The sequence below is a fragment of the Podarcis pityusensis genome (genome assembly GCF_964106645.2).
Source record: "Podarcis pityusensis genome assembly, chromosome: 6".
Classification (NCBI taxonomy): Eukaryota; Metazoa; Chordata; class Lepidosauria; order Squamata; family Lacertidae; genus Podarcis; species Podarcis pityusensis.
This window is the reverse complement of record NC_138030.1, coordinates 70,962,445-70,976,724: the sequence shown is the minus strand read 5'-3', so window position 1 is coordinate 70,976,724 and position 14,280 is coordinate 70,962,445. Positions and strand designations below refer to the sequence as shown.

At 41.4% G+C, this 14,280-nt stretch overlaps 1 protein-coding gene across 2 annotated transcripts in view; it reads right to left on the bottom strand.

The window, feature by feature from the left end:
* Positions 1-372: 372 nt before the first annotated feature.
* Positions 373-14,280, bottom strand: part of HS2ST1 (heparan sulfate 2-O-sulfotransferase 1) — a 98,349-nt gene continuing 84,441 nt past the window's right edge. The window contains exons 4-7 of one of the 2 annotated variants that reach the window (XM_081008776.1): positions 12,360-12,504; positions 10,910-11,007; positions 9,187-9,344; positions 373-6,802 (exon numbers count right to left, since the gene is read on the bottom strand). In XM_081008776.1, the coding sequence (XP_080864902.1) occupies positions 6,576-6,802; positions 9,187-9,344; positions 10,910-11,007; positions 12,360-12,504 (628 nt within the window). In that variant the 3' untranslated portion in view covers positions 373-6,575. The remainder of the gene's footprint in view (positions 6,803-9,186; positions 9,345-10,909; positions 11,008-12,359; positions 12,505-14,280) is intronic. The other variant, XM_081008777.1, reaches the window with a different exon arrangement.

Sequence of the window (14,280 nt, the reverse complement as noted above, 5' to 3'; positions counted from 1 at the left end):
ACTCCGCTAACCCAGAAATAGTGCTTCAGGTTAAGAACTTTGCTTCAGGATGAGAACAGAAATGCTCTGGCGGCGCGGCGGCAGCGGGAGGCCCCATTAGCTAAAGTGGTGCTTCAGGTTAAGAACAGTTTCAGGTTAAGTACGGACCTCCGGAACAAATTAAGTACTTAACCCGAGGTACCACTGTATTGAGGCTGGTTTGACTGCAGAAATGGGACAACGATAAAGAGAAACCATCCCTGTGATATTTATACTTTTTAAACCCAAATGTGTGCATTTTCGTACTGACTCCCCCCGCCCCCCGCCCTGGCAATTTGAATATCTGAGATTTTATTTTCTGGAAGAAGAAAAAAAAGACACTAGACTCTCCTCCCCCTTTCCCATTGGGCATTTTATTTTATATATCATTTGCATTAGGTAATCAACTGAAACACTTCAACAACAGAAAGCTCTCAGCAAAGTACGGGGGGGGAGGAATGAAGCAATTATCTCAAACAGATGTGACAAAACGGTTTTAGATTTGGGAGTATTGCACAACTGAAATCAGCACGTGAAGAGGAAGGAAAACGAGAGAGGGGGGCGAGCATCTTCTAACATGGATTGTGAGGGGGGAAAGGCACCATTTAGCTGTGTGTATTAAAAAAATAATGAGGCACAATCCAAGTTCTCAATATTACATTCGACACTGCTTCTGAAATGCTCAAACTAACACAGAAGCTACGGCTTCCATTTTCTAAAATTTCGGTACGAGGGGAAAAACAAGCATCTAAACAGATTTTTGAAAGCAAACCTGCTATTTAAAAAAAAAATCTTTACAAGGGTTTCAGTTTATAAATAGGTGCCACAAAAGTTTACATAGCTACATGGTCTTAAAATATTCTGGCAGCTGATTGTAGATTACACGCTTTTCCCCCTCAAAATCTCTTTCTGGTCTGATCTCTAGGACTCACAAAATGATCCACCTTTTAAGAGCTAAATTGGCAGTGCATGAGACAGGCTTTTCAGCATGCTTTCTCTGCAGCATAGTTTAGGCACCATATTTTCTTTATACAAAACACTTCTAATGCCACATGATGTATTCCGCCCCACCCCCTTCCGCTTAAAAAGCCACAACTTGATCTGCTGTTCTGGCTGCAATCCTATGCATACTTACTTGGAAGCAAATCTCACGGAAATCAGTAAGGCTTTGTTGCCAAGGGCATGGATACAGGACCAGAAGGCTTTAAACACAGGCAAATGTTTAGGATGGGAATGACGTGGCAGCTGCCTGTATTCAGAAATGTAAAGTGTCTCGGCAGCAATACAGATTCGGAAATAGACCGCTTTTTCAGAAACCATCGCTTAAGTCTCTAAGAATATACAGTGTTTGAACAAGTCCGTGAATGAACACATTTGTATATTTTGAAGCACTTGCTCGCAAAAATATTCTATGAATAAAGCTTTGCTTCAGACCACATGGCTCTGCACGTTAAAGGTTTCCAAAAAGGTACCAATAATTAGAATCTGCTACAAATACTGTTCAGCTCTTCAATTTGCACGCTTTCATAAGTGAATTTGCAGGTTGTAGATTCTAGAAGAACAAAATTCAGTGAATTCAGGAGGGAGGGAGCATCTCTCATTTGTAAGGAAGAAATGTAGGCTATTTGTCAGATTTCTAATCCACCTTCCAGAGCCTAGCTGTTCATAATGTTTTATACAAAACAAAAACAAAGGGCCCCAAACAATCCTCTAAGAGAAGTAACAAATAAAATTAATGAACCGGCGCATCAAGCACACATGGATTGAAATAAAGTCTTAGAAGTTATTTTAAAAGCCAGTATTAATATGGCCATGCATATTTCCCTGGAGAGGGCATTCTGAAGCCAAGAGTCACCACTAACAAGGCCCTGTCTCTGGTACCTGCAATTAAATAATTGTAATGGTGAGCCAGACAGCAGAGCCTCCGAAGCTGATCTTAACACCTTGGTAGGCTCATATGGGTGCAAGCGGTAGTTCGGATATACTACTGGAGTCCAGTTTAAAGGCTGCAAAGGTTAAAGGCTGCACATTGAACTGGACCCAGAAATGAATAGGATATACTTAGGGTGCCTGACCTGCCAAACCATGACTAAAACAGTTTCACTTGCAGAGTAGACAAACACTCATAGACTAGTGCCACAATGCAACCTCTCCATACTTGCGTCCCAATTCCACAGTGCTTGCATGTATAGATCTCCCATTTAAATTCAACACAGCAAGGCAAGCACACAATTATCCAAGTCTCCCATCCATGTGAATAGTACTGCCCTTTCCTGTATGGATGTGGACTCTCATACAATAATTTGTAATGATCCAATAGCTCAAGGAAATACTATCATAATCAGGAATGTTATGGCAGATATAGAAACCCATCTAGAATTCCAGGTTTCACCAAACATGTATAAACATGCAAAGAGAAACGAAGTCCCTCGCTACCTAGTGATTTGTAAATGAATTCCGTAAGACTTATTCCAATGTTCCTAACTGTACTTTTCAATTCATGCATCAAAATATTTCAGTGAACTTAAATCTACAGGCAACTGTCACCAGGGATTGTGGGCTACAATTTGAAAAAATATATTTTATTCAATAGCCAATACAAGTTTATTTCTGGTTGACAATTAAACTGGGAAAATAAGTTCCCCATTGGGGGGCAGGGCGGGAATTAGTCACAATAGTCCTGGCATATACTATTGGGCTTGGAAACTCTGGCATACATTTTTCTGGTCAAAACACTCCTCTCCACCCCTTTCCAACATTTTACGTTCAGATCCAAACATTTTAAACAGCTCTCCCCCCATAGTGGTATATTCATGGCTCTGTGTCGAGAAAACAATGGGCAAGATCCATCACCTGATAATATGCTGTGCACAATTTTTCTATTATAGCAGCCCCTTTATAGGATGCTACTCTGGAGGGCTCCTGACCTTGAGAAGAGCTTTTTCAGGGGGCCGCCTCTTAAAGAGCAGGGGAACTCAAAACAGAAATGATTCCTGATCTCTAATCTCACAACAAACCATGGTTTACAAACAGCCATCAAAATCAGGAGCTGAAAACACGGTTTCAAACTGGTTTGCAAACCTTGCCTGCAGAACAATGTTCCAACAAGCCATCATGGCTTGTCAGCAACACAAAATCACTGTCTGGATTGGGATGAGGTTTCATACTCTAAACCATGGTTTGGGAGGTTATCCAGGGATTTGCAGGGAAAAGAGGGGAAGAGAAACCATGGCTTGCCTTTATGTCTGAAGGACCTGCCATGTGTGAGCAGGGCAGCCACTCATACTTGATTACGTTCCAGCCAATTTTATAAGCGCTGCAAATGAGAACGCAATCCATATAACCATGCTAGTTGTAATGGATAGCTTTGAAACCTTGAGAAACAAGGTTCCAAAGTATTTGGAACTGTCTGAAAAATTGGGTGGGAAGAAACTATTTAAGTAAATCGTGATAGCTAAGTCCAGAGTATTTTAGTCCTGAGTGAACAAGACCCCAGAGACCTAAGCTCTGAACTTCCTCCCTCTTACCCCTGAAATTCAGATAATGAACCCCCAAAGCTTCTCCTTGCAGCTGTTGAACCAGAAACTGGATTTTAGTTTTTGCACTTGCAAAGCAGATCTTATACATGCAGAACATAAAAACAGCTATAGGTAAACCATTCCTTTCTAAACTTTTAAATACTGTCCATATGAGCAGACGGTACGAGTCACATTTTCAGTGTCTCTTTGCAAAGGGAGTTTTAAAGCGTTTAGATGCCTGCCTTTCACTTTGTAAGCACCTTTATTCGGTGCTCTCCTTAAAAGTAGTTTGCCGCCGCTTCATGAATAAAGTATATATTATGGAAGAGAGCGCAGGGAGGATGCACATTATAAATTTCTGCCAATATTTTCAAAATTGCCTACCTCTCAGTTCTGCAACATCTTACACAACTAGGGAGAAGAACCAAAACGTCATGAGAAATGTTATCTTCCCCAACTAGAGTGGGGCATGGCGACGCCAAACGCAACTCAAGAAATTTCATTTATGACTTAGGGTAACTTAAGCTAAGCCGTCCACAATCGCTCAAGCTTAAGATGAGCACATGGGAAACCAACACTTTCTACTTTTATTATCTACCCGTCAACTATTTTTCGCTTACTACGCTGCCAGTGTGGTCTTAGACATGGTTATTCAGAAGCCCCGCCGGGTTCATTAGCGTTTTACCCTCAGATTACTGTACACTGGACAGCCGGAATATCGAAAATAAACCTTAACTACCAAAGCCGTTTCTACAGGCTGCCTAAATATCTTAACACCTAATTAATATAAATGCACCTCTTGTTTTGAGGACGTGTCAACACAGTGGATATAGTATCAGGAATTGTAACCAGCCTACCTCGTGAAGGCTGTACCGCGGCTCTGAAGGGTCCAAATGGCAGCTTTGCTAATTGTTTGCACAATCATACTTTCAGTCAACTTGGTGGCACTATGCTACGCCGACCTTGGGTTTTGAGGCACTCAGACTCTCTTCCTAACACGTTAGAATGGAATCAACAGGCCCACTAACATATCAATCAGCCTGGACAATCGTGATTCTAGTTGTACTCCGAGCATCAGCACCTGACGCTGAACACGCTGCTGCAAGTAGCAAATTGGTCTAATGACAGTTTGTTTTGTTTTTGTTTTTTCTGCGTCTCGTTCAGTTGAACCAACATGGCTATGAAAACACTCTGGCTCATGGTCATACATTGGGGGAAAATTAACAAAGAACACTACGAATGACTGCTGACTAAAAAGAGGAAACTGCCTAGGAAGGCGGTGCTATTTTTGTATCGTTAAGAACAAGGCAAAAGGAAGAAGAAGAAGAGCAAATTAAAAGCTTTCCTTAATATACTCATTACCCTTTTGTAACAGGATCCCGTTTTTGGCATCAAAACATTCAGTTTACAGACAGCTAACAACTTTGTGTTCGTATAGCGGACAATTTTGGTAATGTTCTTCTATCAATACATCTATGCTGCACTTTGACATCCTATAGAATATGACGCTCAAAGTCTGGATTTAAATGAACTAAAAAAAAAAATCTGCAAACTTTAATATATATTTTTTAAAAAAAAAAAAAAAAAAACAAAACATAAACCTTCCAGTAAAAACAAATGCAGCTAGGGAATTTGAAGAACTGCAGTTTTTCTAGAATTTTGTTAAAATGGAGCTTCCCAGTATACAACCAACTGCTAAACAACCTCGTGTATAGAAGTTACTATAAGGTGCTAATCATGGCAAATGCACATTTACTGAAGTAACATAAAGCAGTGCCCTGAACACATTGACGTCAATTTCTGTGTATCTCTTTTGGCCAGGCCACAGGCATCCGTTTTCCTTTTCCTTTTAAGCATGATAAAAGGATGCAGATTAAGGAGGGTGTTTCTTTCTCTCTCTTTTTGCAAAGGGGGCTCCTGGACAGACACACTGTGTATTTAAAGTTGTTGAGGTCATTGAAGTGCATTTCAGCGATGTCCAAGAGTTAACTCAAAACTGGAATTTGAACGGCAGGTGGGATGCTTCTACTTCACATATGGCAAAACTGGTGCAAAAATGTGTTAAACTAGTTGTCCATAACCTTTTGGTCCAAATACATAAAATATGCATTATTTACAGCATTTTATTCCTTTTTTTTCCAAATGCAATGCTTTAAAACACATTATAAAGCACCTTAGTAAAAATATTCTACAGGTAAAAGTATCTAAATAGGAAACCCCTAACCATACCACAGCTCACTAGTTGAGTCATAATATGGATTCACCAGTAGTTCTTTAAAGTACAAAGAATCTATGGAACAAGGATACAGAATTCACTATTTGTTTTATACTGAAGTGCAGGCAAAAGCCAGCTTCTGAAGAGGTGTTTTCCCAACATTAGTTGGAAGTGCAGAGGATATTAAAGAAACACTGCCTTGGTTTTAGGCGTTCTGACAAGATCACTATGGAATTTGAATTTTCAAACACACTGATGATCAATTTAGCTCTTTAAAATGAAAACCCCACATTGATAAAATATGGGCAAGTCCAGCTGCAGCATTTCTCAGCAGAACATGATTGAACATGATTCATGTGATATGAATTCACAAGAACAAAGCACAGATGTCAGCCGGTTATTAACATTATTCATAAACGTATACAACCCAAATTTCCATGTTGAAGCTAGGGAACCAACAGCTTCCTCTTCCCAGGAGGTTAACTAAAATAAGCTGTTCTATGAATCAAAAAGAGCGGAAAGAGAGGCCTTTCATCTTTATCGTTTCAGCAACATAATTGGTAAGTGGTTAGTTTCTGTAAATGTGTATGTAGGCTTCTGCAGGAGTTGAAGAGCAGCCTTCTTTGAGATTAAACTGAAGTTTATACTTTTGGATTACCAACGTATCTGGTCAGCAGCCAACTTCTTTGAGGAACCCACAATTCATTTTACTGAGCTCAAGGACTGAGGTGCCTCAGTTGGTGCATCAGCAATCTACAAGTTGGGGCTGAAAATAAGAATGTGGCCCAAAGGTTTAGTCCCTAGCCTAAAAAGATGCATCGTCCTTAGTTCGATTTAGGGTAAATCTTTTCATAGAAAAAGTTTTGTGCCAGAATGTACAACTCTCCATCTTTTTCCCGGACGGCATGTGCTCTGACAAATTGAAACTGCTCCAGTGCAAATTCGTAGAACTCATTCTCCATTTTCCATATTTCAGACTGCTGCAGCTTTGCAATGGTTTCTTTTGTGGGGAGTTTCTTTTCCGTTGTCTTCCTAAGATGAGACTTCTTGCCTAAAAGCAAAACGTAGAAAGTCATAACTTCACTTTGACTCATAGCTTGAATGCTCCCAGAGGAGCAGAAACATAGACCGGGAAAAGTTTGTGTGTCTCTGCGCAGGGTATTCTTTCATCAGCAGATTGCTAAATGGGTACATAAAGTGACAGAACTTGGGCCAAGATTTATTAAGCCTCCGGGACTGAGAAACTGGAAGCTCTGACATTAAACATGAATGCATTTGCATTAGTGTGCTCTCTCAGCGCACATTCCTCCCGCTGTTTAAAGAGCTTAATTATTAAAACCATAAAGAGGAAGTGTTTGCATTGGGAACTGCATTTCCTCACATCACATCCATTTAAGATATCTGTTTCAATCATGATTAATGCTTCTTTGGAAATTCAGTATGATCAACAATAAAGTTAGTAAAAAAAAATACTTCACAACAACCGGGCAATTTGTTCCACCAAATTCACAGCAACCTCTCACATGATGCCATCAACAATTTTCATTTAAAGGCAAGGTGGTAAGTGAGTCATCCTGAATATTTGTTGTGGGAATATGCTATTTGCATTCTATGCTGCAATGTGTTATATGCATTATATGCTTACAGTACTAATATACCTCTTATTGCTATCAAAGCCAGTTCTCAAGGTTCCGACAAACGGGGACAGTCAATGTATACGGAGGGACTACATGTTTCACCACCCCTGACTACGCTGTCTGGGGGCGATGGAACTGTAGCCCAATAACACCTGCACATGGGCTACCCTTGAACTACAGCAGAATCCAGAAATAGAGGAGCAGGCTTCGTTCTCAATGTCACTTCATCCTTGGGGAGATAGAAAACAGTTCCATTCCTATTCTTCTTTTGCATTAGACGGCGGCCCCAAGAATCTGCATGCCTCAACCAAGGCAAGTTGCAAACCACAATGAGCTTACCGAAGCGGGCTGGTCAGCAGGTTATGCGACGTGAACAAGAGTAGAGTCTTATCGCTAATCATTCAAATTTTACTTGAATCAATCTGGTCTGATCCCACGTTCTTTGTGGACTTTGCCTACACTGCTCAGCTTCCTTATGTCAGCCTGGCAGCCCCTCTTCCTTCTTTCCAGCAACTTGCACAACTATTCTCACACTGAATAACTACAGACATTAGGAAGAACCTCCTGGCAGCAAGAGCTGTTTGACTGGAAGCTGGTGGACCCACCTTCCTTGGAGGTTCTGAAACAGAAGTTGGATAGTCATCTGTCAGAGATTCTTTTGTTGTAATTCCTGCACTGCAGGCGGTTGGGCTAGTCAGATGAGCCTTGTGGTCCCTTCCAACTGTACCATTTATGATTCTATGGCCCCGTGACATTGGCTGGTATTTAAAGCCCCATAAGGACCTGGGAGTGCAGTTCGTACTGCATGTAGCTTCTCACCCACAGGCAGAGAGGAGCCTAGTGGGCAATACAGCTGTGTACTTGATGCAGAGTATCCAAAAGAGGAAACTGGAAATGACACTGGGATTGCACATGTACCAACATGGGTAAGTCAGTCTCTTGAGGCGGGTAGGGGAATGGACTGCTGTTTCAGGAAAATTGCTCATTCATGCCCTAAAGCAGGGGTCCTCAAACTACGGTCCGCAGGCCACATCCAGCCCACCAGGTCCACATGCGGCCCGCCCAGGAACTGCAGAACCCGCGGCGCTCCTCCTTCCCTCCAAACCGCTACTATTCCAAGCAGCTGGGTCCAATCCCTTCCGGCTTCTCCTCAGACCACACCCTCCAGCACCTTCCCACTTGGCCGCCCATCAATCCCATTGCGATCCCAGGTTGCCAGGCAAAGCAGGTCCGAATGGGGAGGGACCAGTCCTTGGACCAGCCGGGCCTGGAGCCAAGCCGAGGGGAGCCACTGCCACCAAGGAAGGCCTGTGGAAATGCAAAGGCACAGTGGCCGTCACCAGCACCACAGCCGGGCCTGGGGTGCTGGGTCTCCTGCTAGAGGACACTGAGGCAGGAGCAGCCAGATGCTGCCGCCACCACTGCCCAGAGCCTGAGGCGGCACCTCTTTATTTTCCTCCCTCTTATTCAGTCACCCTCCTCTCTCTCCCTCTCTCTCATACCCCCCCCCACTGAAATACTTATAAGTTTATGTTGATTAAAACCGTTCTTCATTTTAAACATTGTATTGTTTTTCCTGTTTTTTGTGCACTGCAAATAAAATATGTGCAGTGTGCACAGGAATTTGTTCATATTATATTTCAAACTATAGTCTGGCCCCCAACAGTGTCTGAGGGATAGTGAACTGGCCCCCTGTTTGAAAAGTTTGAGGACCCCTGTCCTAAAGGGTATGTGAAAGAGACGCTTTGGGGGGAAAGGAGGAAGATGAAAATGGCCTAGCGGGTGGCTATTTAAATACCTGTGCGATATAGTTCTGTAGCACCCCTGAAGAAGCGGGGCAAAGCTGCCTCCAGCAACATAATAAAGTCTTCAAGCTCTTCAGTAACTCCCACTAGGAAATATTCATTAATCAAGTTGTATTTGGCTTGTTCCAAAGCCCATCTGCTTCCCACATTCCTAAAACGATAAAAAGTAATTACAGGAAGGTTTTGATGTCTGCCAAGAATTTTGGTTCCCTTCATTTAGATATTCTCACACCAGGCTAAAAGAATGGCTTAGCTGTTATCTTTGCACAGGCAAGAAAACAAAGTTTCAGCCACACACATTTTTAATTTCCTTTGCTTTTCCCCCCCTGCTCCCCATTTTTTTTGCTCTCTTCATGGCCTAGGTTAGATGTCAAAAGATTTATGGCTCTGATTTCTAACTTTTTGATAACACTAATGCCTTTTTCAAGTATGTTGCATGGTGTTCAGTATGGAAAATTTTGCTGTTATATCAAAGAGTTCAAAAGTATCAATTTTGACGTGGCATAAAAGCAGAAACTGAAAGGCATGTTGGAACTTTGCACCAGTCTTCCACAACCGATTGCAGTTTATCTGCATTTTAGCAAGATTGCTCTATAAGAGGATAAACAAAAAGAGGTTTGCAGAATGGTTGAGAATTCGTATGTCTGATACTTTGAAAGCACTTGCTGAAGCCTTGGTCCAAATAATCTGAAGCGACCATATATGCTTTTCTCTCCTACATAGAAATACAGTGTAGGAGATATGTCATACATATGCCATCTGACACAGCATATTAAGGATATTATCTCAATTAAAAGTAAATAAATTAGAGCTGCTATTTTTTCTCCTACTATTAAGCAAACCGTGTAACAAGGCTTTACCCTAGTTATTGTAATATGACAAATCAACTTCTAAACTTCATTTCATGAACACCTTCAGACATTCAAAATGGAATTGAGCACTCAAATTAATCCATGTTTACATTATAGCAGCCACAAAGTTTATTTCTGCCAGCTAAGAACAATTGGGTTTGAGACCTAAAGGTTGAACATTTATACCGGGTTAGAAACTGATCTTGCTGCTACCAGTGAGCACATCTCCCTAAGCAGAACTTTGCTCAGATGATGCTCCAGTCATTTAAAGGGAGAGGGAAGAGACTTAGGAGACCATCCACAACAGCGGAGGAATGACAGGGTGAGGAGCAAATCAATGCCACTTCTGCCAGTGGGATCGAAAGCTTTCTGTGGATGAAAGAAGCCTTCTATCCACAGAAGGCTAAGTTTAGATCCAAGCCATGACATTTTAAACCGGGGGGGGGGGGGGATCCCATAGTTACATGGTTTTTAATCAACATACCCAAACACTGACACTGGTGTTTAGAAAGGGGATACAGAGTTCAGTTTGAAAATGGTTGGTAGTTTTCTGTAGCATTCATGGAAATTCAATCAATAATAATGGGCGTATTGTTTCTGTTTGTTACTGTGTTATGTATCTTTGTGTTTTTATTTTGTAAACCACTCTATGATCCTGGTATAGACAGTGGTATAGAAATTTAACAAATAACAATTCAACCATTTTTCAGTTTGATACTTCGGAAGATAACCACAAAGTACACTTGTTAATCAAATGTGTTCTTTCTCAAAATCTTAACCTCTGCTACACATTCTGATTTAATAAAATACACTTCACATGGATAATTTATTTAATCTGCAATTTAAAGCAATTCCATCGTCTTACCAGCACTCAGAGCTGTGGCCACAGAAGAACGGAATTTGAAGCCAGAGTTTCTCAGGGGCACAATCTGAGCCTCCAGCTGCTACACATTCATCAAACGTCTGGAACAAAGACAAAAACTCAAGAGTGAGCTATAAATTTCCATCTTAAATATCAAACTTCTTAGTGCAGTTATTTTTCTACATGAACTTGGGCTGCGTTACCTCACAATAGCTTACTAAGAGGCCTGTCACTTTGTGCATCAGTACAGGCTGACTCCCAGCTGTGGGCACCGCACAATGAGATAGTGAGGGGTGGCTGGCACACACAGAATTCACTGCAGTGTGGCATTTGGTATGCAGCTGCTAGTGCCCCAAAGGCGACAACTGCACTGGTGTGCAGAGCCACAAGCCATTTTGTGGGCGCTGTCAAGATTCGCAATTGCCTCAACACACGGTAACCACAGCAAGAACTGAACGGTGACTCAAAATAGCCCACAATGTGTCATCCATGTGTCCGACTTCAGAAGTTCTTGGATTCTGTTTTATTAACAGCAACCAATTTAAATTCTACTTATATTTGTTCTGCAAAAGCCAGTGTGTCAGAAAACAAGTCATATTGCTGCTACCAAGGGAAATCAAATGCTAGTGTTGAAAAGTCATTCTGAAGACTGGCCTAGGGAACAACAGTGGGTGGGGAAACTTATCTAACAAGGAGGGACACCACCCTGTGCTCTGTGCCTTCTTATTTGCTCTTTTAAATTAGAAGGCCAGAGAGCTGCGTGTATGCGCATGCTCCATTGGTCTAAGACAGTGATGGCCAAACTTGGGCCTCCAGCTGTTTTGGGACTACAACTCCCATCATCCCTAGCTAACAGGACCAGTGACCAGGGATGATGGGAACTGTAGTCCCAAAACAGCTGGAGGGCCAAGTTTGGCCATCACTGGTCTAAGACAATGTGGAGCTCCTCGTTCAACATTAAACCATATTTCCATAGCTCCCTTTGTCCACAGTTAATGCACAATTCATTGCAATCCTATCTTTACATAATTAATATTGAGTCAAACGCAAATCTCTCATGAGTGGCACTTCACTCATGGAATAAGTGCTTCTGGGACCTTCTAATAGGTATGAAGACGGAGACGGTCTTTGATGAGCCCTCCTAAGACCCCTAATAATCTGCTCCAGAGAGTTGTGAGACCATCAAGAATGGTGTAGAAGGTAGTGCAGGAAGGATTCGATTAAAAAATATTAATAATCACACACACAAACACGCACACACACACACACACACAAGCAGATGCCTCCATTGAACCAAAGTTTCTTGCATTCATGGAAGACTCCTGTGAGTGGGAACTGTATTTTAGGATCGAGCCTATTGTTCTGGATTAAATTTGCTTTTCAAAATTGCTACATTTTGAGTTCAGTTATTATCTCCATAATTAAAGCCATGAACGAAGCTGCCAAAATGTACTTTTACTTTTTTATCCCCTTGCTTTCGTCTTCGGAGTCCAGGCCTGTAATCATCGCCAAAGCGCAGGAAGTAATAATAGGAAACCAGCCGCTCTATAGGATCTCTTATGACATTGATGTATATTGGTTTCTTTTTAACACCAAATCTGAAACAGAACAGATAAATCCGATTGACAAATCAAAGAGTTTCCTGCATGATGTAAAAGTGGATTTGGGGTCAAAGTTTGTTCCAGACCATTCTATTTTGTCATATTAAGGCAAGTTAGGAGGAGTGCTGAGAAACTGACAATACTACTTTTTCCTGTTTCAAAGGTATTAAAGGGTATAAATGCTTTAGAAAACTTTCCAAGAAATCTTATCCCAACAGCATTCCATTGAGGTAAATTTTAAACATACACATTTAATATTTACATATATTCATTCAGTTTATTTTGTCTAACAAGTATTATCAGCAAAAGTCCTATCTGGTACTTCTCCCTCCAACAGATGCGGCCTCTTACAACTATGCTTTGTAACAAAGAAGGTAATGTAGCTGGTGTGACCACAATGACCAGATGGGGGAAATGTAGGAGGACAAGAGATACTCAGAAATTGCCCTTGGTTTTCTAAAGTGCTGCTGCACAAAAATGATCATGCTTCGTATGGAATAGTAGATGAAAAAGCAGTTAAATTTTAGCTCAGTGCAACAGATCTGAAATATTCTAGCACTGGCTAAAACTTAGCACTTCGGCAGTTAACATGCCATATTTAAGACATATTTTGCATTGCTATTTTATGAAAACTCAAGCATTAATTATGCCAATGATCTGTATTGTTGTTGTTGTTGTTGTTGTTGTTATTAATATTATTATTATTATTATTAATAATAATATAATAATAATAATAATAATAATAATAATAATAATACCACCAATATGCACCCGACACAGTTTTAGAAGGGACGCAGGTAGCGCTGTGGTCTAAACTACTGAGCCTCTTGGGCTTGCCAATCGCAAGGTCAGCAGTTCAAATTCCAGCAACGGGGTGAGCTCCCATTGCTCTGTCCCAGCTTCTGCCAACCTAGCAGTTTGAAAGCACACCAGTGTGAGTAGATAAATAGGCACCACTGTGGTGGGAAGGTAAACGGCGTTTCTGCACGTTCTGGCTTCTGTCACGGTGTTCCATTGAACCAGAAGCAGTTTAGTCATGCTGGCCACATTACCCGGAAAAGCTGTCTGTGGACAAATGCTGGCTCCCTTTCCTGAAGAACGGTAAGCGCCACACCCCATAGTCGCCTTTGACTGGACTTAACTGTTCAGGGCTCCTTTACCTTTACCTTTAGAAGGAACCCAAAGAGAATGTGTTCTATTTATCTGCTGCTCACATTGTGCTTTGACACAGAGCATGTCTCCATGCTAGGCAGGGCAACCTTCGTACACTAATTAGCACTGTGTGCCTTGCAGGCAAAATAAGCATGGCCTGTCGGTTGAACGTACTCTGCACTTCGTACTGAATACTGCTGATTTAGCAGAATGCAGTTAATCTACTGTATGGTAAGAACTACAAAGATGCTTTTAAACAGCTTTGATGTATACTAGACCAACTGCCTTCCAACGTGCAAAAATAAATCTGTTTAAAGAAATATGAAAATCAATTACATGCCAGGAACAACCATCAAAGCTAGCCTATAAACCTGGACATTCAAAAATAGGGCTGTAAATACAGTTTGGGTGCTTTATTGCTTTAAGGACCAAAAAAAGGTGCTTTTAAACTCTTCCCCGTGCATTACCACAGTTACAACAATGTTAGCAAGGCAACAGACAGAACAAAGGTATCAACTGCAGCTGCTTGGATCTGCCAGCCTTGCTTGTTTTGAGGATGCCGAACCCTTCCCAATCCGGCTCATTAAGGCCAGCCAAGTCCACTGACCAAATAGTAAAATT